The 13,281-nt window shown below is 55.7% G+C and overlaps 5 protein-coding genes across 5 annotated transcripts; 3 read left to right on the top strand and 2 right to left on the bottom strand.

Moving 5' to 3' along the window:
• Nucleotides 1-134: 134 nt before the first annotated feature.
• Nucleotides 135-7,253, bottom strand: L969DRAFT_21927 (uncharacterized protein). The gene is made up of 8 exons (XM_014714258.1): nucleotides 6,788-7,253; nucleotides 6,631-6,732; nucleotides 6,111-6,573; nucleotides 3,661-6,059; nucleotides 3,238-3,609; nucleotides 705-3,188; nucleotides 415-652; nucleotides 135-363 (listed from the first exon to the last, which is right to left on the bottom strand). Exons 1-8 carry the CDS (start codon nucleotides 6,955-6,957, stop codon nucleotides 205-207), a joined length of 6,387 nt encoding a protein of 2,128 aa, XP_014569744.1. The 5' UTR covers nucleotides 6,958-7,253; the 3' UTR covers nucleotides 135-204.
• Nucleotides 7,254-7,337: 84 nt separating this feature from the next.
• On the top strand, nucleotides 7,338-8,735 carry L969DRAFT_85035 (uncharacterized protein). Its single transcript, XM_014714404.1, has 2 exons — nucleotides 7,338-7,667; nucleotides 7,717-8,735. The coding sequence occupies exons 1-2, from the start codon at nucleotides 7,366-7,368 to the stop codon at nucleotides 8,549-8,551; spliced, it is 1,137 nt and encodes a 378-aa protein (XP_014569890.1). The 5' UTR covers nucleotides 7,338-7,365; the 3' UTR covers nucleotides 8,552-8,735.
• A 604-nt stretch (nucleotides 8,736-9,339) lies between these two features.
• L969DRAFT_15285 (glycoside hydrolase family 5 protein) lies at nucleotides 9,340-11,720 on the top strand (the record flags this gene model as incomplete). Its single annotated transcript, XM_014714200.1, has 6 exons — nucleotides 9,340-9,498; nucleotides 9,550-9,677; nucleotides 9,731-10,208; nucleotides 10,261-11,226; nucleotides 11,274-11,489; nucleotides 11,538-11,720. The coding sequence occupies 6 exons, from the start codon at nucleotides 9,340-9,342 to the stop codon at nucleotides 11,718-11,720; spliced, it is 2,130 nt and encodes a 709-aa protein (XP_014569686.1).
• Nucleotides 11,626-12,272, bottom strand: L969DRAFT_21930 (uncharacterized protein; the record flags this gene model as incomplete). Its single annotated transcript, XM_014714259.1, has 3 exons — nucleotides 11,626-12,061; nucleotides 12,113-12,157; nucleotides 12,209-12,272. 3 exons carry the CDS (start codon nucleotides 12,270-12,272, stop codon nucleotides 11,769-11,771), a joined length of 402 nt encoding a protein of 133 aa, XP_014569745.1. The 3' UTR covers nucleotides 11,626-11,768.
• A 47-nt stretch (nucleotides 12,273-12,319) lies between these two features.
• Nucleotides 12,320-13,279, top strand: L969DRAFT_85037 (uncharacterized protein). Its single transcript, XM_014714405.1, has 7 exons — nucleotides 12,320-12,405; nucleotides 12,467-12,488; nucleotides 12,545-12,651; nucleotides 12,711-12,756; nucleotides 12,815-12,861; nucleotides 12,910-12,978; nucleotides 13,039-13,279. Exons 1-7 carry the CDS (start codon nucleotides 12,371-12,373, stop codon nucleotides 13,142-13,144), a joined length of 432 nt encoding a protein of 143 aa, XP_014569891.1. The 5' UTR covers nucleotides 12,320-12,370; the 3' UTR covers nucleotides 13,145-13,279.
• Nucleotides 13,280-13,281: the final 2 nt, after the last annotated feature.

Genomic DNA, 13,281 nt, shown 5'->3' on the forward strand with positions numbered 1-13,281 from the left:
TTCGAAATTGGTCGGCATGAGATGTGAGGGGCAAGCACGAGAAGCAGCAAACGCGAATTTGCGCATTGCCGATCGTCACACGCTGAAGCGAAGCAGATCGAGAGAGACATGATGCATTCGTATACATGTGACAAGCCCATTCAATTGCAGACCTTCTAAAGCGTAAAGGAGCAGTTTCTTCATTCTTCGTTGCGCATCAACCGTCTAAGCAGCAATCGCCTGTTGCTGCTGGCTAAGATGGTTGATACGATATTGTCGACCGGGTATCGATCCTGCAATAGGCAGGCCTGAATTACCCATTAGGTAGTTGTCGACCTCTGCAGCTGCCTGTCGACCTTCCATGATCGCCCAGACGATCAGAGACTGCAATCACGAGTCAGCAAGAATGATGATACGGATGAGCTGTGGACGTACTTGGCCGCGACGGCAGTCACCTGACGCAAACACGCCGGGTACGTTGGTGCTGTACTTTCCGTGTGGTGTCTTTACATTGCCTCGTCCGTCGACCTCGAGACCGAGGGCCTTGGGTATAGATGTTTCTGGCGAGACGAAGCCGAGAGCGAGCAAGCAGAGCTCGCAAGGGAAGAACTGCTCGCTGCCAGGCTTCTCGGACATCTTCCAGTTGCCAGAAGCATCCTTTGTCCATTCAACACTGTCATGCACAGCATCAGCACAGAATCACGGGGAAGACATGAGTAACATACCGAACAGTGTTGATGCCCTTGAGCTTGCCATTGCCGTCCGAGACGAACGACTTTGTCATGATGGAGTATTCTCGAGGGTCTTTGCCAAAGTGCGAAGCAACTTCAGTGTGACCGTAGTCAACCTTGAAGACACGAGGGAATGTCGGCCAAGGGTTATCGTTGGCGCGCGAAGCGGGTGGCTGAGGCAGCAGCTCAAAGTTGGTCACCGAGAGCGCGCCATGACGAACAGAGGTGGCAAGACAGTCATTGCCTGTATCACCACCACCAATGACGACGACGTTCTTGCCCTTTGCCGAAATTGCACGGCCATCGTCAAGGTTCGAATCAAGCAGTGATTTGGTGTTCTTTGTCAAGAAGTCCATTGCAAAGTGGATGCCGTCCAAGTTGCGGTTGGCGATGGCGAGATCGCGGGGCCAAGTCGAGCCGATCGCACTGACGACCGCGTCAGAGTTTCGACGGATGTCCTCAATGTCTGTGTTGACACCAATGTGCGCATTGGCGATGAACTCAATGCCTTCATCCTCCATGAGTGTGATACGACGCTGGACGATCTGCTTCGACAGCTTCATGTTGGGGATACCGTAGACAAGCAGACCACCATGGCGGTCATTGCGATCGTATACAGTGACTGAGTAGCCAGCGCGGTTGAGCTGATCGGCACAAGCAAGACCCGCAGGTCCCGAGCCGATGATTGAGACCTTCTTGCCTACACGGTGCTGAGGCGGGCGAGGGACAACCCAGCCCATCTCAAAGCCGTGATCGATGATTGCGCACTCGATCGACTTAATGCCGACAGGCGCCTCGTTGATACCCAACACGCAAGCGCCTTCGCAGGGCGCAGGGCAGACACGACCAGTGAACTCCGGGAAGTTGTTGGTCGCGAGTAACTTGTCGAGCGCTTCGCGCCATTGGTCGCGGAAGACAAGCTCGTTCCAGAGTGGAATGAGATTGCTGATCGGACAGCCGTAGTCGGACTGACAGAAGGGCACGCCACAGTTCATGCACCGAGCACTCTGTAGCTTGAGGCCATCCTTTGTCAGGCGTGTCGACAACTCTGACCAATCTTGCGTGCGCGATCGCGGCGAGCGATAAGCCTCGTTCTGACGCTTATACTTCATGAAGCCACGAAGCTTATCGAGCTTGGCGACTTGCTTGCCAGCCTTTTCGCCATCGGTCATCGAGTCTTCGAGATCGACGAGCGTTGGCTCGGGGTGACCTGGCTTAGCAGCTGGGATCTCCTGCTGGCCAGTAACATTGCGCTTAGCTTTGTCCTCTGCCGGGTTGACGCCGTCGGTCTTGGCGTCAAAGCCGTGCATCTTGGCACGCTTCTCGGCCATCGCCTTTGCTGCGTCTGCTTCGAGTACCGCCTTGTAGTCGAGAGGCATGACACGCACGAAGCGAGGCAGTATATGGTTGAAGTTGGTAAGAATGCGCTCGGCCAACTTCGAACCCGTCCAGTGCTTGTGATCTTGGATCATGTCGCGCAAGGACGCAATCTCGTGAGGATCGTTGACCGTCGTGAGCTCGACCATCTCCATGTTGACCTTGGCACGGAAATCCTTGTTCTTGTCGTAGACGTAGGCAATGCCTCCGCTCATGCCGGCAGCAAAGTTGCGGCCAGTCTGACCCAGAATGACGACACGTCCGCCCGTCATGTACTCGCAACCGTGGTCTCCGACGCCTTCGACGACGGCGACAGCGCCTGAATTGCGTACGGCAAATCGCTCGGCAGCGACACCTCGGAAGAACGCTTGACCGGTCGTAGCGCCGTACAGACAAACGTTGCCGACGATGATGTTCTCCTCCGCCTTGAAAGGCGAGGCTTTTGGAGGGTATACGATGATGCGACCGCCCGACAGTCCTTTGCCTACATAGTCATTGGCATCGCCTTCAAGCTCGAGCGTGATGCCTGGTGCGAGGAAGGCACCGAGAGATTGACCAGCCGAACCTCGCATATTGACATGGATGGTGTCCTTTGGCAGTCCCTCTTCGCCGTATCGCTTGGAAACACGATTCGACAATGTCGTGCCAAGCGCGCGGTCGGTGTTGACGACGTCACACTCGATGCGAACGGGCAAGCCCTTGGTGAGTGCAGGCTCTGACTCGTCAATGAATTTGTTGTCGAGACGAACGTAGAGCTTGTGATCCTGCTGGCGTGTCTTGTAGGTAGCGACCCCCGGACGTAGTCGCCATGCAGGCTTCAAGATAGCCGACAAGTCGAGGTTCTTGGTCTTGGGGTTGCGGAGCGTATCATCGACGCGCAACTTGTCGGAGCGACCGACCATCTCGTTGATCGTGCGGAAGCCGAGCTTGGCCATGATCTCTCTGAGCTCCTCGGCGACGAAGTAGAAAAAGTTGATGACATGCTCTGGCTGACCAGTGAACTTGGCGCGCAGAACCGGATCTTGCGTGGCAATACCGACTGGGCACGTGTTAAGATGGCATTTGCGCATCATGATGCAACCCATGGCAATAAGCGGCGTCCTATAAAGTATGATCAGCTGCGAAGAGAAGATGACAGCAGAGCACCTACGTGGCGAAACCCCACTCCTCTGCGCCGAGCAGGCAAGCAATAGCGACATCGCGGCCAGTACGGATCTGGCCATCGGTCTGTACGGTCACACGGCCTCGTAGATCGTTGAGAACAAGCGTTTGATGCGTCTCTGCAAGACCGAGCTCCCATGGCAGGCCTGCATACTTGATGCCCGTCCAGCGCGATGCGCCCGTACCGCCGTCGTGACCAGAGATCAAGATGTGATCTGCCTTTGCCTTTGCAACACCGGAAGCAACAATGCCGACACCGACTTCCGAGACAAGCTTGACAGATACACGAGCGCGAGGGTTGGCGCACTTGAGATCGTAGATCAGCTGCTTCAGGTCTTCGATACTGTAGATATCGTGATGACTGCAGGGACGGATTAGCTGTGCATCTCAAAGAAAGTACAGTGAAACGTACGGAGGAGGTGAAATGAGACCAACGCCTGGTGTGGAGTGGCGAGTCTTCGCGATCGACTGCGAGACCTTGTGACCTGGCAGCTCACCGCCTTCACCTGGCTTGGCGCCCTGAGCCATCTTGATTTGCAGCTCATCGGCATCGGTCAAGTAGTGACTCGTGACACCGAAGCGACCAGAAGCCACTTGCTTGATGGCGCTGCGCATTGTATCGCCATTGGGCAACACTTGCGATCGCTCTGCATCTTCACCGCCTTCACCCGTGTTGCTCTTGGCGCCGACGCGATTGGCTGCGACAGCGATGGCAGAGTGGGCTTCCATTGAGATCGAGCCGTATGACATGGCACCCGTGGCAAAGCGACGGACAATCTCGTGCCATGGCTCGACTTGCTCGATGGGAATGGCTTCGGCATCGGTGTAGTCAAAGTCGAGCAGGCCACGGAGCGTGACTGCCTTGACTTGCTGATGCGCGTTCTTTGAATACTTCTCGTAAGACATCTTGTTCTTGTCGCGAACAGCGTCTTGAAGCATAGCAATACCGACGGGATCGTTGATATGAGCCTCGCCACCGTCTCGCCAGTGGTATTCGCCGGATTCTGGCAGGCCAGCGATGCGCACGATATCGCGAGAAGGCCAAGCGCGTTCGTGATACTCGAAAGCATCCATGGCGAGCAGCTCAAAGGTTGCGCCTTGCACGCGGCTCGCGGTGCCAGTGAAGCACTTCTCGACGACTTTTTCGTCAAGACCGAGGATCTCGAAGATCTGAGCGCCCTTGTAGGACTGCAGCGTCGAAATACCCATCTTTGACATGACCTTGAGGATACCATTGTCCGTCGCGTGGCGATAATTCTCGATGATCTGATCATTCGACATATTGACTTTGAGCAAGCCCTCGCGCTGTAGCTTTAGCATTGCCTCCATGATGAGGTATGGGCACACGCCGTCTGCGCCATAACCAACGAGAACGCAAATGTGATGCACCTCGCGGGCTTCGCCGGTCTCGATGATGAGAGCGATCTTCGATCGCTGCTTGTTGCGCACGAGATGATGGTGAACGCCACCGCATGCCATGAGCGCCGACAAGGCGACACGATCAGGTCCAATATTGCGATCAGACAGGACCAAAACGCGCACACCATCATGAATAGCCTGACTGGCTTCAGCATTGACGCGGTTGAGCGCGCCTTGGAAGCCAGCGGGTCCCTGCGACTTGGGAAAGGTGATATCGACGGTGCGAGCGGGCCAGTCTGAATGGACTTCGTGCAGCCTCTTCAGCGCATTCGTCTCTTCGACAGAAAGCACAGGCGAAGGCAGCATGAGCCGATGGCATTGCTCTGCGCGCATCTCGAGCATATTGCCCTCTGCACCCACGTAGCATTCGAGCGACATGACGATATTCTCGCGAATGGGGTCGATAGGCGGGTTCGTAACTTGCGCAAAGAGCTGACGGAAGTAATCGTAGATCAATCGCGGCGCAGTGGCCATGCACGCAAGAGGACCATCGTTGCCCATCGAGCCGAGTGACTCCTTTCCGTCTACGATCATGGGACGCATGAGCAGATCGAGCTGCTCAAAGGTATAGCCGAAAGCGAGTAGCTTAGGGTCTTGCGAGATCGACAGCTCGTCGAGGACAATGCCAAGGCTAGCACCGTTTGCGCGCTCACGCTCGATGAGGTGAGGCAAGCGAATGAGCTGAGAGTGAACCCATTCGGCAAATGGCTTGCGAGAGCTAGTAGCCTGCTTAAGCTCCTTGTCGTCGACAATGCGGCCCTCGACGGTATCGACAAGGAGCATCTTGCCAGGCTGAAGACGACCCTTGCGAGTGATCTTTTCTGGCTCAATATAAATCGTGCCTACTTCGGAAGCACAGATCATGATGTCATCTGTCGTGGTGACCCATCGGCACGGACGGAGACCATTACGATCGAGATTGGCGCCACAGTATCTTCCATCAGCAAAGGCAAACAGAGCGGGGCCATCCCAAGGCTCCATCAGGCACGCTGCCCATTGGTAGAAAGCGACCTTGGCAGGGTCCATCGATGACTTGTTCTGCCATGCCTCAGGCACGAGCATCATGACTGCTTCTGGCAACGTGACGACACCGTTGACAGTGAGGAGCTCGAGCACATTGTCGAATGCAGCTGAATCTGAGCCTCCGAGCTCTATGATGGGGTATAACAGGTCGAGCTCGTCTGCGAAGTTTACAGACTGCAAGTTGCCTTCTCTGGCGCGCATCCAGTTCTTGTTGCCTCGAACAGTGTTGATCTCGCCATTATGTGCTGCCCATCGCATAGGCTGAGCACGATCCCACGAGGGGAACGTGTTGGTCGAGAAACGCGAATGGACGAGGCAGAAGTGAGACTTGAACAGGACGTGATTGAGATCGTGGTAGTAGTTGTAAACCTATTGGAGAGATCAGCACTGTCTCCGCTGAGACCGAGGGAGTGAGCATACCTGAGGCGGGCTGAGCTGGCCCTTATAGACGATGTTCGTGTTTGAAAGTGAGCAAACGTAGAACCAGTTGGCGAGGGTAATGGTATGCGTCGCGTGCTTTCGCAAGACGTAGAGCTGTCTCGAAAAGTACTTGGCATCGAAAGATGCACCCTCTTCTGGCTTATTGCCGTGGCCATAGCTCGTCGTGAGAACGACCATTGGCTGCAAAATCAACGGCTCTCGGCTGAGCGCTGCGGGACCGAGGATCGAGTTGTCCCGAGGAACCTCCCGCCAGCCCAGTATGCGCAGATTGAGCGATTCTGCGATGGACTCGAACGTTGCCTTGTGTTCTGCAAGCGTATCGGCAGATCGAGGCTTGAAGAAAACATTACCGACAGCGTATCGGCCGATCTCTGGCAGAGTGACGTCAAAATCGCGCTCAAACTCTCTGCGAAAGAATGCATCGGGGATGCCGACCATGACACTGGAGTGGCAAGTCAGTAAAGTCTGGCATATCGCGCCACAAGTCGGGAGAACTGACCCTGCGCCATCGCCATCGCGTGCATCTGCGCCGACCGCACCACGATGGGTCATGTTGCAAAGCAACGATCGAGCATCAGAGACGATCTTGTGGGATGGCTCCCTGCGAGTATGGCACAATCAGCTGTGGTCGAGTCAGGCACGAAAGAGATGCATACCCTTTGATGTGGCACACGAAGCCGACACCACACGAATCCTTCTCATTCTCGGGGTTGTAGAGACCTTGCTCTGCAGGGAGAGCGCCTCCCCACGAGGTCTCGTCCCTAAGGACACCTTCGGCTAGCCCAGATGGGCCTGCCACTGCGCTCGGTTGAGCCGGGAGGACCATCGGAGACGAAGCTGACGTCGTCAAGGCAGCAGACAGCTGGTGTTACTACTGTAAAAGCTTTCGAATGGCAACAAAAGGTTTTCTCGATCGAGAGGCAAGCGAGCAAGAGTCGAGGCAAAGTCTAGCAAGCCCCGATCGTCAGGTGACGCTTGATAGGTGCCGCTCGCGCTGATGATCGAGTCACTGAGACACTCGTGAACGTGCTGAGCCAGTTAGGCAGACGATCGATCCTTTGCCTTCTCTCCTCTGACTCCTGGGTTTTCGGCTCTGGGACGAGATAGAAATTTTGCTGAGCCTATCGCCTTTGCCGATTTCCGGCTGGCCCCGCGGCCTGCAGATCCCCATGTGGGGGGATGTCGCGACCCTTGTCATTTGTCATTTGGGCGCATACTACAGAGGCAGGTCAATATGAGCTTCGTCAGGCTGCTCATCTTGTCGATGAGCATGCTCATCGGCACGCTCGGGATAGGCTCCATACCGCTAGCCTTTCAGCTCTCGCCGCGCCGGCTAAGAGCTCTGTCAATCTTTGGTGTTGGCTTGCTCGTCGGGGCAGCGCTGACGGTGATCATACCCGAAGGCATAGAAGCGCTCGCCAACGGTACAGAGTCTATGCATGATCACAGCGATATAGTACACGGAGATCACGAGCACGGGGCTATGGACCAAGGGAGATATATCGGGATATCCATGCTTGCCGGATTCATGGTCATGTCAGTCTGGCATGTTTACTGGAGCGATGTGGCTCATGACATCCGCCAGGCTCTTCATCGAGCAACTGACCTCACACAGCCATCCAGTGCCCGTAGCACCTCACCGCAAGGCTGTCCAAGAACTGCCATTACATCGGACCACGTCACGATCAAACTTTCGCAAGTCGGCCGAATATGCCACGCTCAATTCGCCCACTCGGATCAACGTAGAAGATGCAAGTGACGAGGAGCAGCTGACAGAAGAAGCGAACACCTCACGCCATCCTTTGCTCGCGAACGGGCTCAAGGCGACCGCGCGGCCTGCACGGATACAGAACTTGGGCCATGCGAGAGATGGATCATTGAGTCACATACATGGCGATAACACTGCTCGATCGCTCAGTACGACCATCGGTCTGATCGTGCACTCGGTGGCAGATGGCATCTCGCTAGGCGCGAGCGCAAGTGCGACCGCGGCAGGCAAGCAAGCAGGCGAGCATGCCGAGACAAGCCTGGACATCATCATCTTCGTGGCCATCATGGTGCACAAAGCACCAGCAGCCTTTGGTCTCGTCTCTGTCTTGCTCAGCGACGGCTTGAGCAAGCCCAACATCAGAAGAGCCCTGTCGGGCTTTGCAGCTGCAGCGCCACTAGGCGCAATACTCACCTATACCCTTCTTGCGCTGTTGGCGACAGATTCGCAAGGTCTACAGTGGTGGACCGGCATTGCTCTGCTCTTCAGTGGAGGGACGTTTCTCTTTGTGGCGACGCATGTCATGCAAGATGCCGAGCAAGAGGGCGAAGGTGGCGTACAGGAAATCGAAAAGCTGGAACGGCTCGGCTACATGAGCGTAGGCATGCTCGCTCCCGTCATTCTCCAGTCAATCTTTGGTCACGGGCATTGAGCATGCTCACTCGACGGTTCAATGTTGGCGAAGTGAAAAGTTGCATTGTTGTCATCAGTCAACAGCATTTGTTGTACGCTCTTGTATTCTGTATGCTATGGCGTCAAACGAGACTTTACTGCTCGCTCCCTCGCACCATCAGAGAACACAGAGAACAGTCTGATCACAATGCAATGACGTCCCGATGGCTACTCGAGTTGCCGAGCAGCGATAGCGTTAAGAGCGTCCCCAGCACGCGATTCACAATGACCCGTCAAATCGGGCTTGTCGATGATTTTGGCAGGCCTATGTACTTCGTTCGGCACATTGCTTAACACGGCAGAGTGTTACCTGAGTTGAGGCTTCTGAGGCTCGCGACCTCCAAGACGGCGGACTGAACCGGGAAAGCTGGGCCCGTCTGCGAATGCCTGAATACCACAGGCGGGGGGCTTGAGCACCAAACTCTGCGCAACGGACTACATCCGACGAGCTGCATCGATTTTCGCTGTCATCGGCTGGACATCTGATCCGTGGGCTCGAAGTGATTGGGTAGACGGTCAGACGATCGTCAGACACGCCGAGCGCCAATCTGTGGACCTCGATTTGGCGACGGGCGAGCGAGACCGCACGATCCCGCCAGCGCTTCAGCGACTGTGGCCTGGGCCACGCACAGCTAGCATGTCCCTTCAGCTTGCATCAGCCTCATCACTTGAGGCATACGAGGCCGCTGGCACTCCAGAGCTACGCCAAGCATGGAATCAGTAGAAAGAGGCGCCATGCCTCCTCTGTCAGCTCGGCACAGAGCTACCATGTTGCCGAAGCTTAGCATATGCGATGGACACATCGTCGACGAGTCCGGCGAATACGTACACTTGCGAGGCGTGTCGTTCAGCGGTCATTCCAAACTGCCATCAAGACCAGACCTGCCAAGTCACTCACGCGACCTCGAGGCCGTGTTTGATCACAGGGTCTGCTCTGTCCGCACGTCAGCGAATGAAGCTGATAGCGTCAAGCGATAGAACGTCTCCTTCGTCGGCAGACCGTGTCCTCTCAGCGAAGCGCACGAGCATCTGGCACGTTTGCAGCATTGGGGCTTCAATCTCATCAGACTTGTCGTCACATGGGAGGCATTGGAACATCAGGGGCCGTAAGCTCACTCGCGAAGATGTGACGAACTCTTGCTGACGCTTGCGACGAAAGGGGTATATACGACCGAGAGTACATCGATTACCTCGTCGAGCTCGTCGCGCTCTTTCCTCGCTATGGCATCTACTGTCTCGTCGACGCCCATCAGGATGTCTGGTCTAGATTGACCGGCGGCTCCGGCGCACCGGGATGGACTCTCGAGCTATGCGGCTTCGATACCCGTCAGCTCACTGCTACCCTCGCGCACCACTTGCACAATTCTGCACACCTTGCGCCCGGGCAACCCCCCTCGAACGTCTGGCCTGCAGGTTATCAGCGCTTGGCGCCCGCGACTTGTGCGACGCTTTTCTGGGCTGGCGATCAGCTAGCGCCCAAGCTATTGGTCAATACGAGCGAGCATGCCAACGGCGAGCAGCTCTTTGCCGGTCGGAGTACCGTCGGCATTGGCACATTCCTGCAAGTATCGCTCATCGAGGCCTTCGCTCAATTGCTGCACCGTCTGAGCGCATGCTCGTCCGTCATCGGCTTTGAGGTACGATACCGAGGATAACACTTTCGTCGGAGACTGACTTGCCTGGCTTCAGCCCATGAATGAACCCCACCGAGGCTATATCTCACTCCACGATCCGTTCAGCTGGAACCACATGACTGATCTCGCATATCACCTCTTTCCCACGCCACTACAGACGTGGGCACTGGGCGAAGGTTATGCTCAGGATGTGCCCTTTTATGAGGCATCCTTTCCGGAGCCCACTGCATTATCTCACTATGCTCATGTCGATCCAAAGGGCAAGCGCGCGTGGTCGAGTGAGTGTATCTGGCGTCAGCACGGCGTCTGGGAATGGAACACGGGCACCCAACAGCCAGTATGTCTTCGCAAGGACTATTTTGAGCGGGACCCGCAAACGCACAAAGTCATCGAATGGTACAGTCAATGCTGGTGGCCTTTTCTGCGTCGCTTTTCAGTACGTATGCAAAAGATACAGTCTGGCTGGCTATGTTTTGCCGCCGGTATACCCAACGAATTCAGTCCCACTTGGCCACAGGCGGAACGGCCGAAGAACCTCGTCTACGCCCCACACTGGTACGATCTCCATTCGCTCTTCGGCAAGGCCCATGGCAATTTTACTGTCGACGTACAATCGCTATCGCGAGGTGGCAACGTCTTCACTTCAATCTTCTTCGGTGCAAGGGGAGCCAAAGCCAACTACGCCCGACAGATGAAGAGAATAGCAAACAATGCTGCCAGAGCGGTCAGGGGCGCTCCTGTGCTCATCGGCGAATGCGGCATACCCATGGACCAGAACAGTAAGCAAGCGTTCAAGACGGGCAATTGGCGTTCGCAAGTCCGGCAGCTCGACGCGCTCATGAGCGCTATGGAAGCCAGTGCGCTGCATTGTGTGCTCTGGAATTACAACCCGCTCAATACGAATGAACATGGCGATGCATGGAATGCCGAAGACTTTTCGATCTATTCGCTGTCTGAAGAACAACTGCGCACGCAGAGGGACGCTATTGACCAAGGCGCGCGCGCTCTGCTCGCCTTCAAAGTGAGCTCTGCCTTTCGTCTTGCTTGGTGGTGCTGACAGACATCTAGCGACCTGCTCTGGTCAGCAGCAATCGACAGCAAATCCGATCAGAGTACGACATTTACAGTCGCACGCTCGTTCTGCTCTTTGCAAGGTCCAACGATTCTACCCTGCACGCCAGCATATACTGTCCCCATCGGCTGTATCAGAACGGAAAGCTGTCAATCCGAGCCATCGATGTTCGAGGAACGCCGTTAGCATTCGAGGCGACTTATGACACTCAAGTGAGTAACGTCAGATCGTCCAGCTAGACTCAGCTGAACTGCACGCAGAAGCAACATCTGCATATCGCACTCTTTTGCAGCACGCAATGCGGTCTCGAGATCGAAGCGAATCAGCTTCAAGCTATCGAGAGGCCCAGCAATATCGATCTCGCGTTCGTACCCATCAAGCCGATTAGCGCATGCCTCGCTCTTCTCATCGCACTCGTAGGTATGTATGTCTATCGCAGATGATACGAGAAGCCTGCTGTTGTACAACACAATCTGCATGCGCAAACGAGATCACACGATCTTCTCTGCCAGCGCGACGATTCTCGCCCAGCCCTTGTGCTTGAGCTCGGCAGCTACAACGCCCGTGATTCTCGTCCCTAGCAACTCTTTGCGGTTGTTGATGAGCACGCCGGCATTGTCATCGAATCTGAGGACTGATCCATCGCTCCGCTTGGCTTCTTTGCGAGTCCTCACGATGACCGCTCGCCTGACATCACCTCGCCTGACCTTATTCGCAGCTTGCGTCGTCGTGAGCGCTGCTGGGATCGGCCTGGCTTTCTTGACCACGCAGACGACCTCGTCGCCTGCCATACGTGTCAGAGCAGAACGCTAGCAGATGGAGGCGACGAGCGTACCGACTCGTGCAAAGCCATGGTTTGACTTGTGCTTCAAAACGTTGACTGCATGCTCTGTCAGCCTGTCTTACGACGAGAGGCAGCGAGCTAGCGCACCGACTTCGCAGATGATTGCGCCACTGTTGTCAATCGCATTGAAGGTCGCTTTGAGACCGAGCATGGAGCCCTGATCGTCCCTTTGAGCCGGCTTGGATGTTGGACAATCGCGAAATTCGACTTGTCGCTCGACGTCGACTGGCACTGCAAGACTGCGAGACGATGGCGAGTCCTCAGCTACTGTTCTGTCGCAACTGGTTCGTGCTAGCCTCGTTTTCTGAGCTGCTGCACAGACTCATGCGGGCAACGGACGAACAGCAACAACCTCCTCTTTCCACGGGCAAGCTCGCCGTAGGCTCCTCAGATCGCCTGCTGAGCAAGAGCTCGTGCGTACAGGCAGATGCGCAACGGCAGGATCTCTTGTACCGGTGCAAGAACTGCCAGCACGAACAACAGTCACGCAATCCTTGCGTCTACCACCACGACCTGTCATTGCTAAGCAAGTCAGTCCAGCCTCGCTCCAGTGATCCAGGAGGTCTCTGATGCCCCGTCTGGTTCGCAGGCAGACCGCAGGACAGACAGAGGACCTTCAGAATGATCCCACTCTGGTGCGGTGCCCTGCACCTGACCTTGCAGAGCCTGCTGATGGATGCAAAACGACGACAGCCCAAGCAAACGATCAAATGCCCAAACCCGACGTGTCCTTCTGAAGAGTAAGGCGACCTGCATCTTAGGCGTAAATGTTCTCACAAGATGCACAGAGCCGTCTACTATCAAGATCAGAGCATAGGCAAGGACAGAGGTCTGACGCTCTTTTACGTCTGTATACGGTCAGTCGACAATCGCGCCTTGTGTAGTCCATGACGTTGATGCTCTAGCGTTCGTCTCAGCTGTCATGGGGTCTTCCGAGATCCACAGCTAGACATCAACAAGAAAGCAAAGGAGCGGCAAGCTCGTCGGGATCTTGGTCTTGCCTCGCCTGACGAGATGTCATGACCGGTGGCTGACGCGCACTCCTGGACGTGCGCCGGCTGAAGACGCACACTCCTGATCATCGCAACCACTCGGCTCTACTGCAAATCTGTACGGCACTGTTGTAGCACCAGAAGCCGCCTGTCGCGCATGGCCAGCTC

Source organism: Mixia osmundae, assembly GCF_000708205.1.
Source record: "Mixia osmundae IAM 14324 unplaced genomic scaffold scaffold_2, whole genome shotgun sequence".
NCBI classification, from domain to species: domain Eukaryota; kingdom Fungi; phylum Basidiomycota; class Mixiomycetes; order Mixiales; family Mixiaceae; genus Mixia; species Mixia osmundae.

Bases quoted from the DNA above. Each gene is read 5' to 3' on its own strand.
- L969DRAFT_21927 (XM_014714258.1), bottom strand. From the start codon at position 6,957: ATGGTCCTCCCGGCTCAACCGAGCGCAGTGGCAGGCCCATCTGGGCTA. The intron at 6,060-6,110 runs GTATGCTCACTC...TCTCTCCAATAG, and splicing joins GCCAGCTCAGCCCGCCTCAG to GTTTACAACTACTACCACGA. The intron at 653-704 runs GTATGTTACTCA...TGTGCATGACAG, and splicing joins AAGGGCATCAACACTGTTCG to TGTTGAATGGACAAAGGATG.
- L969DRAFT_85035 (XM_014714404.1), top strand. From the start codon at position 7,366: ATGAGCTTCGTCAGGCTGCTCATCTTGTCGATGAGCATGCTCATCGGC. The intron at 7,668-7,716 runs GTCAGTCTGGCA...GACATCCGCCAG, and splicing joins CTTGCCGGATTCATGGTCAT to GCTCTTCATCGAGCAACTGA.
- L969DRAFT_85037 (XM_014714405.1), top strand. From the start codon at position 12,371: ATGGCGAGTCCTCAGCTACTGTTCTGTCGCAACTG. The intron at 12,489-12,544 runs GCAAGCTCGCCG...TCGTGCGTACAG, and splicing joins ACAACCTCCTCTTTCCACGG to GCAGATGCGCAACGGCAGGA. The intron at 12,979-13,038 runs GTCAGTCGACAA...CGTTCGTCTCAG, and splicing joins CTCTTTTACGTCTGTATACG to CTGTCATGGGGTCTTCCGAG.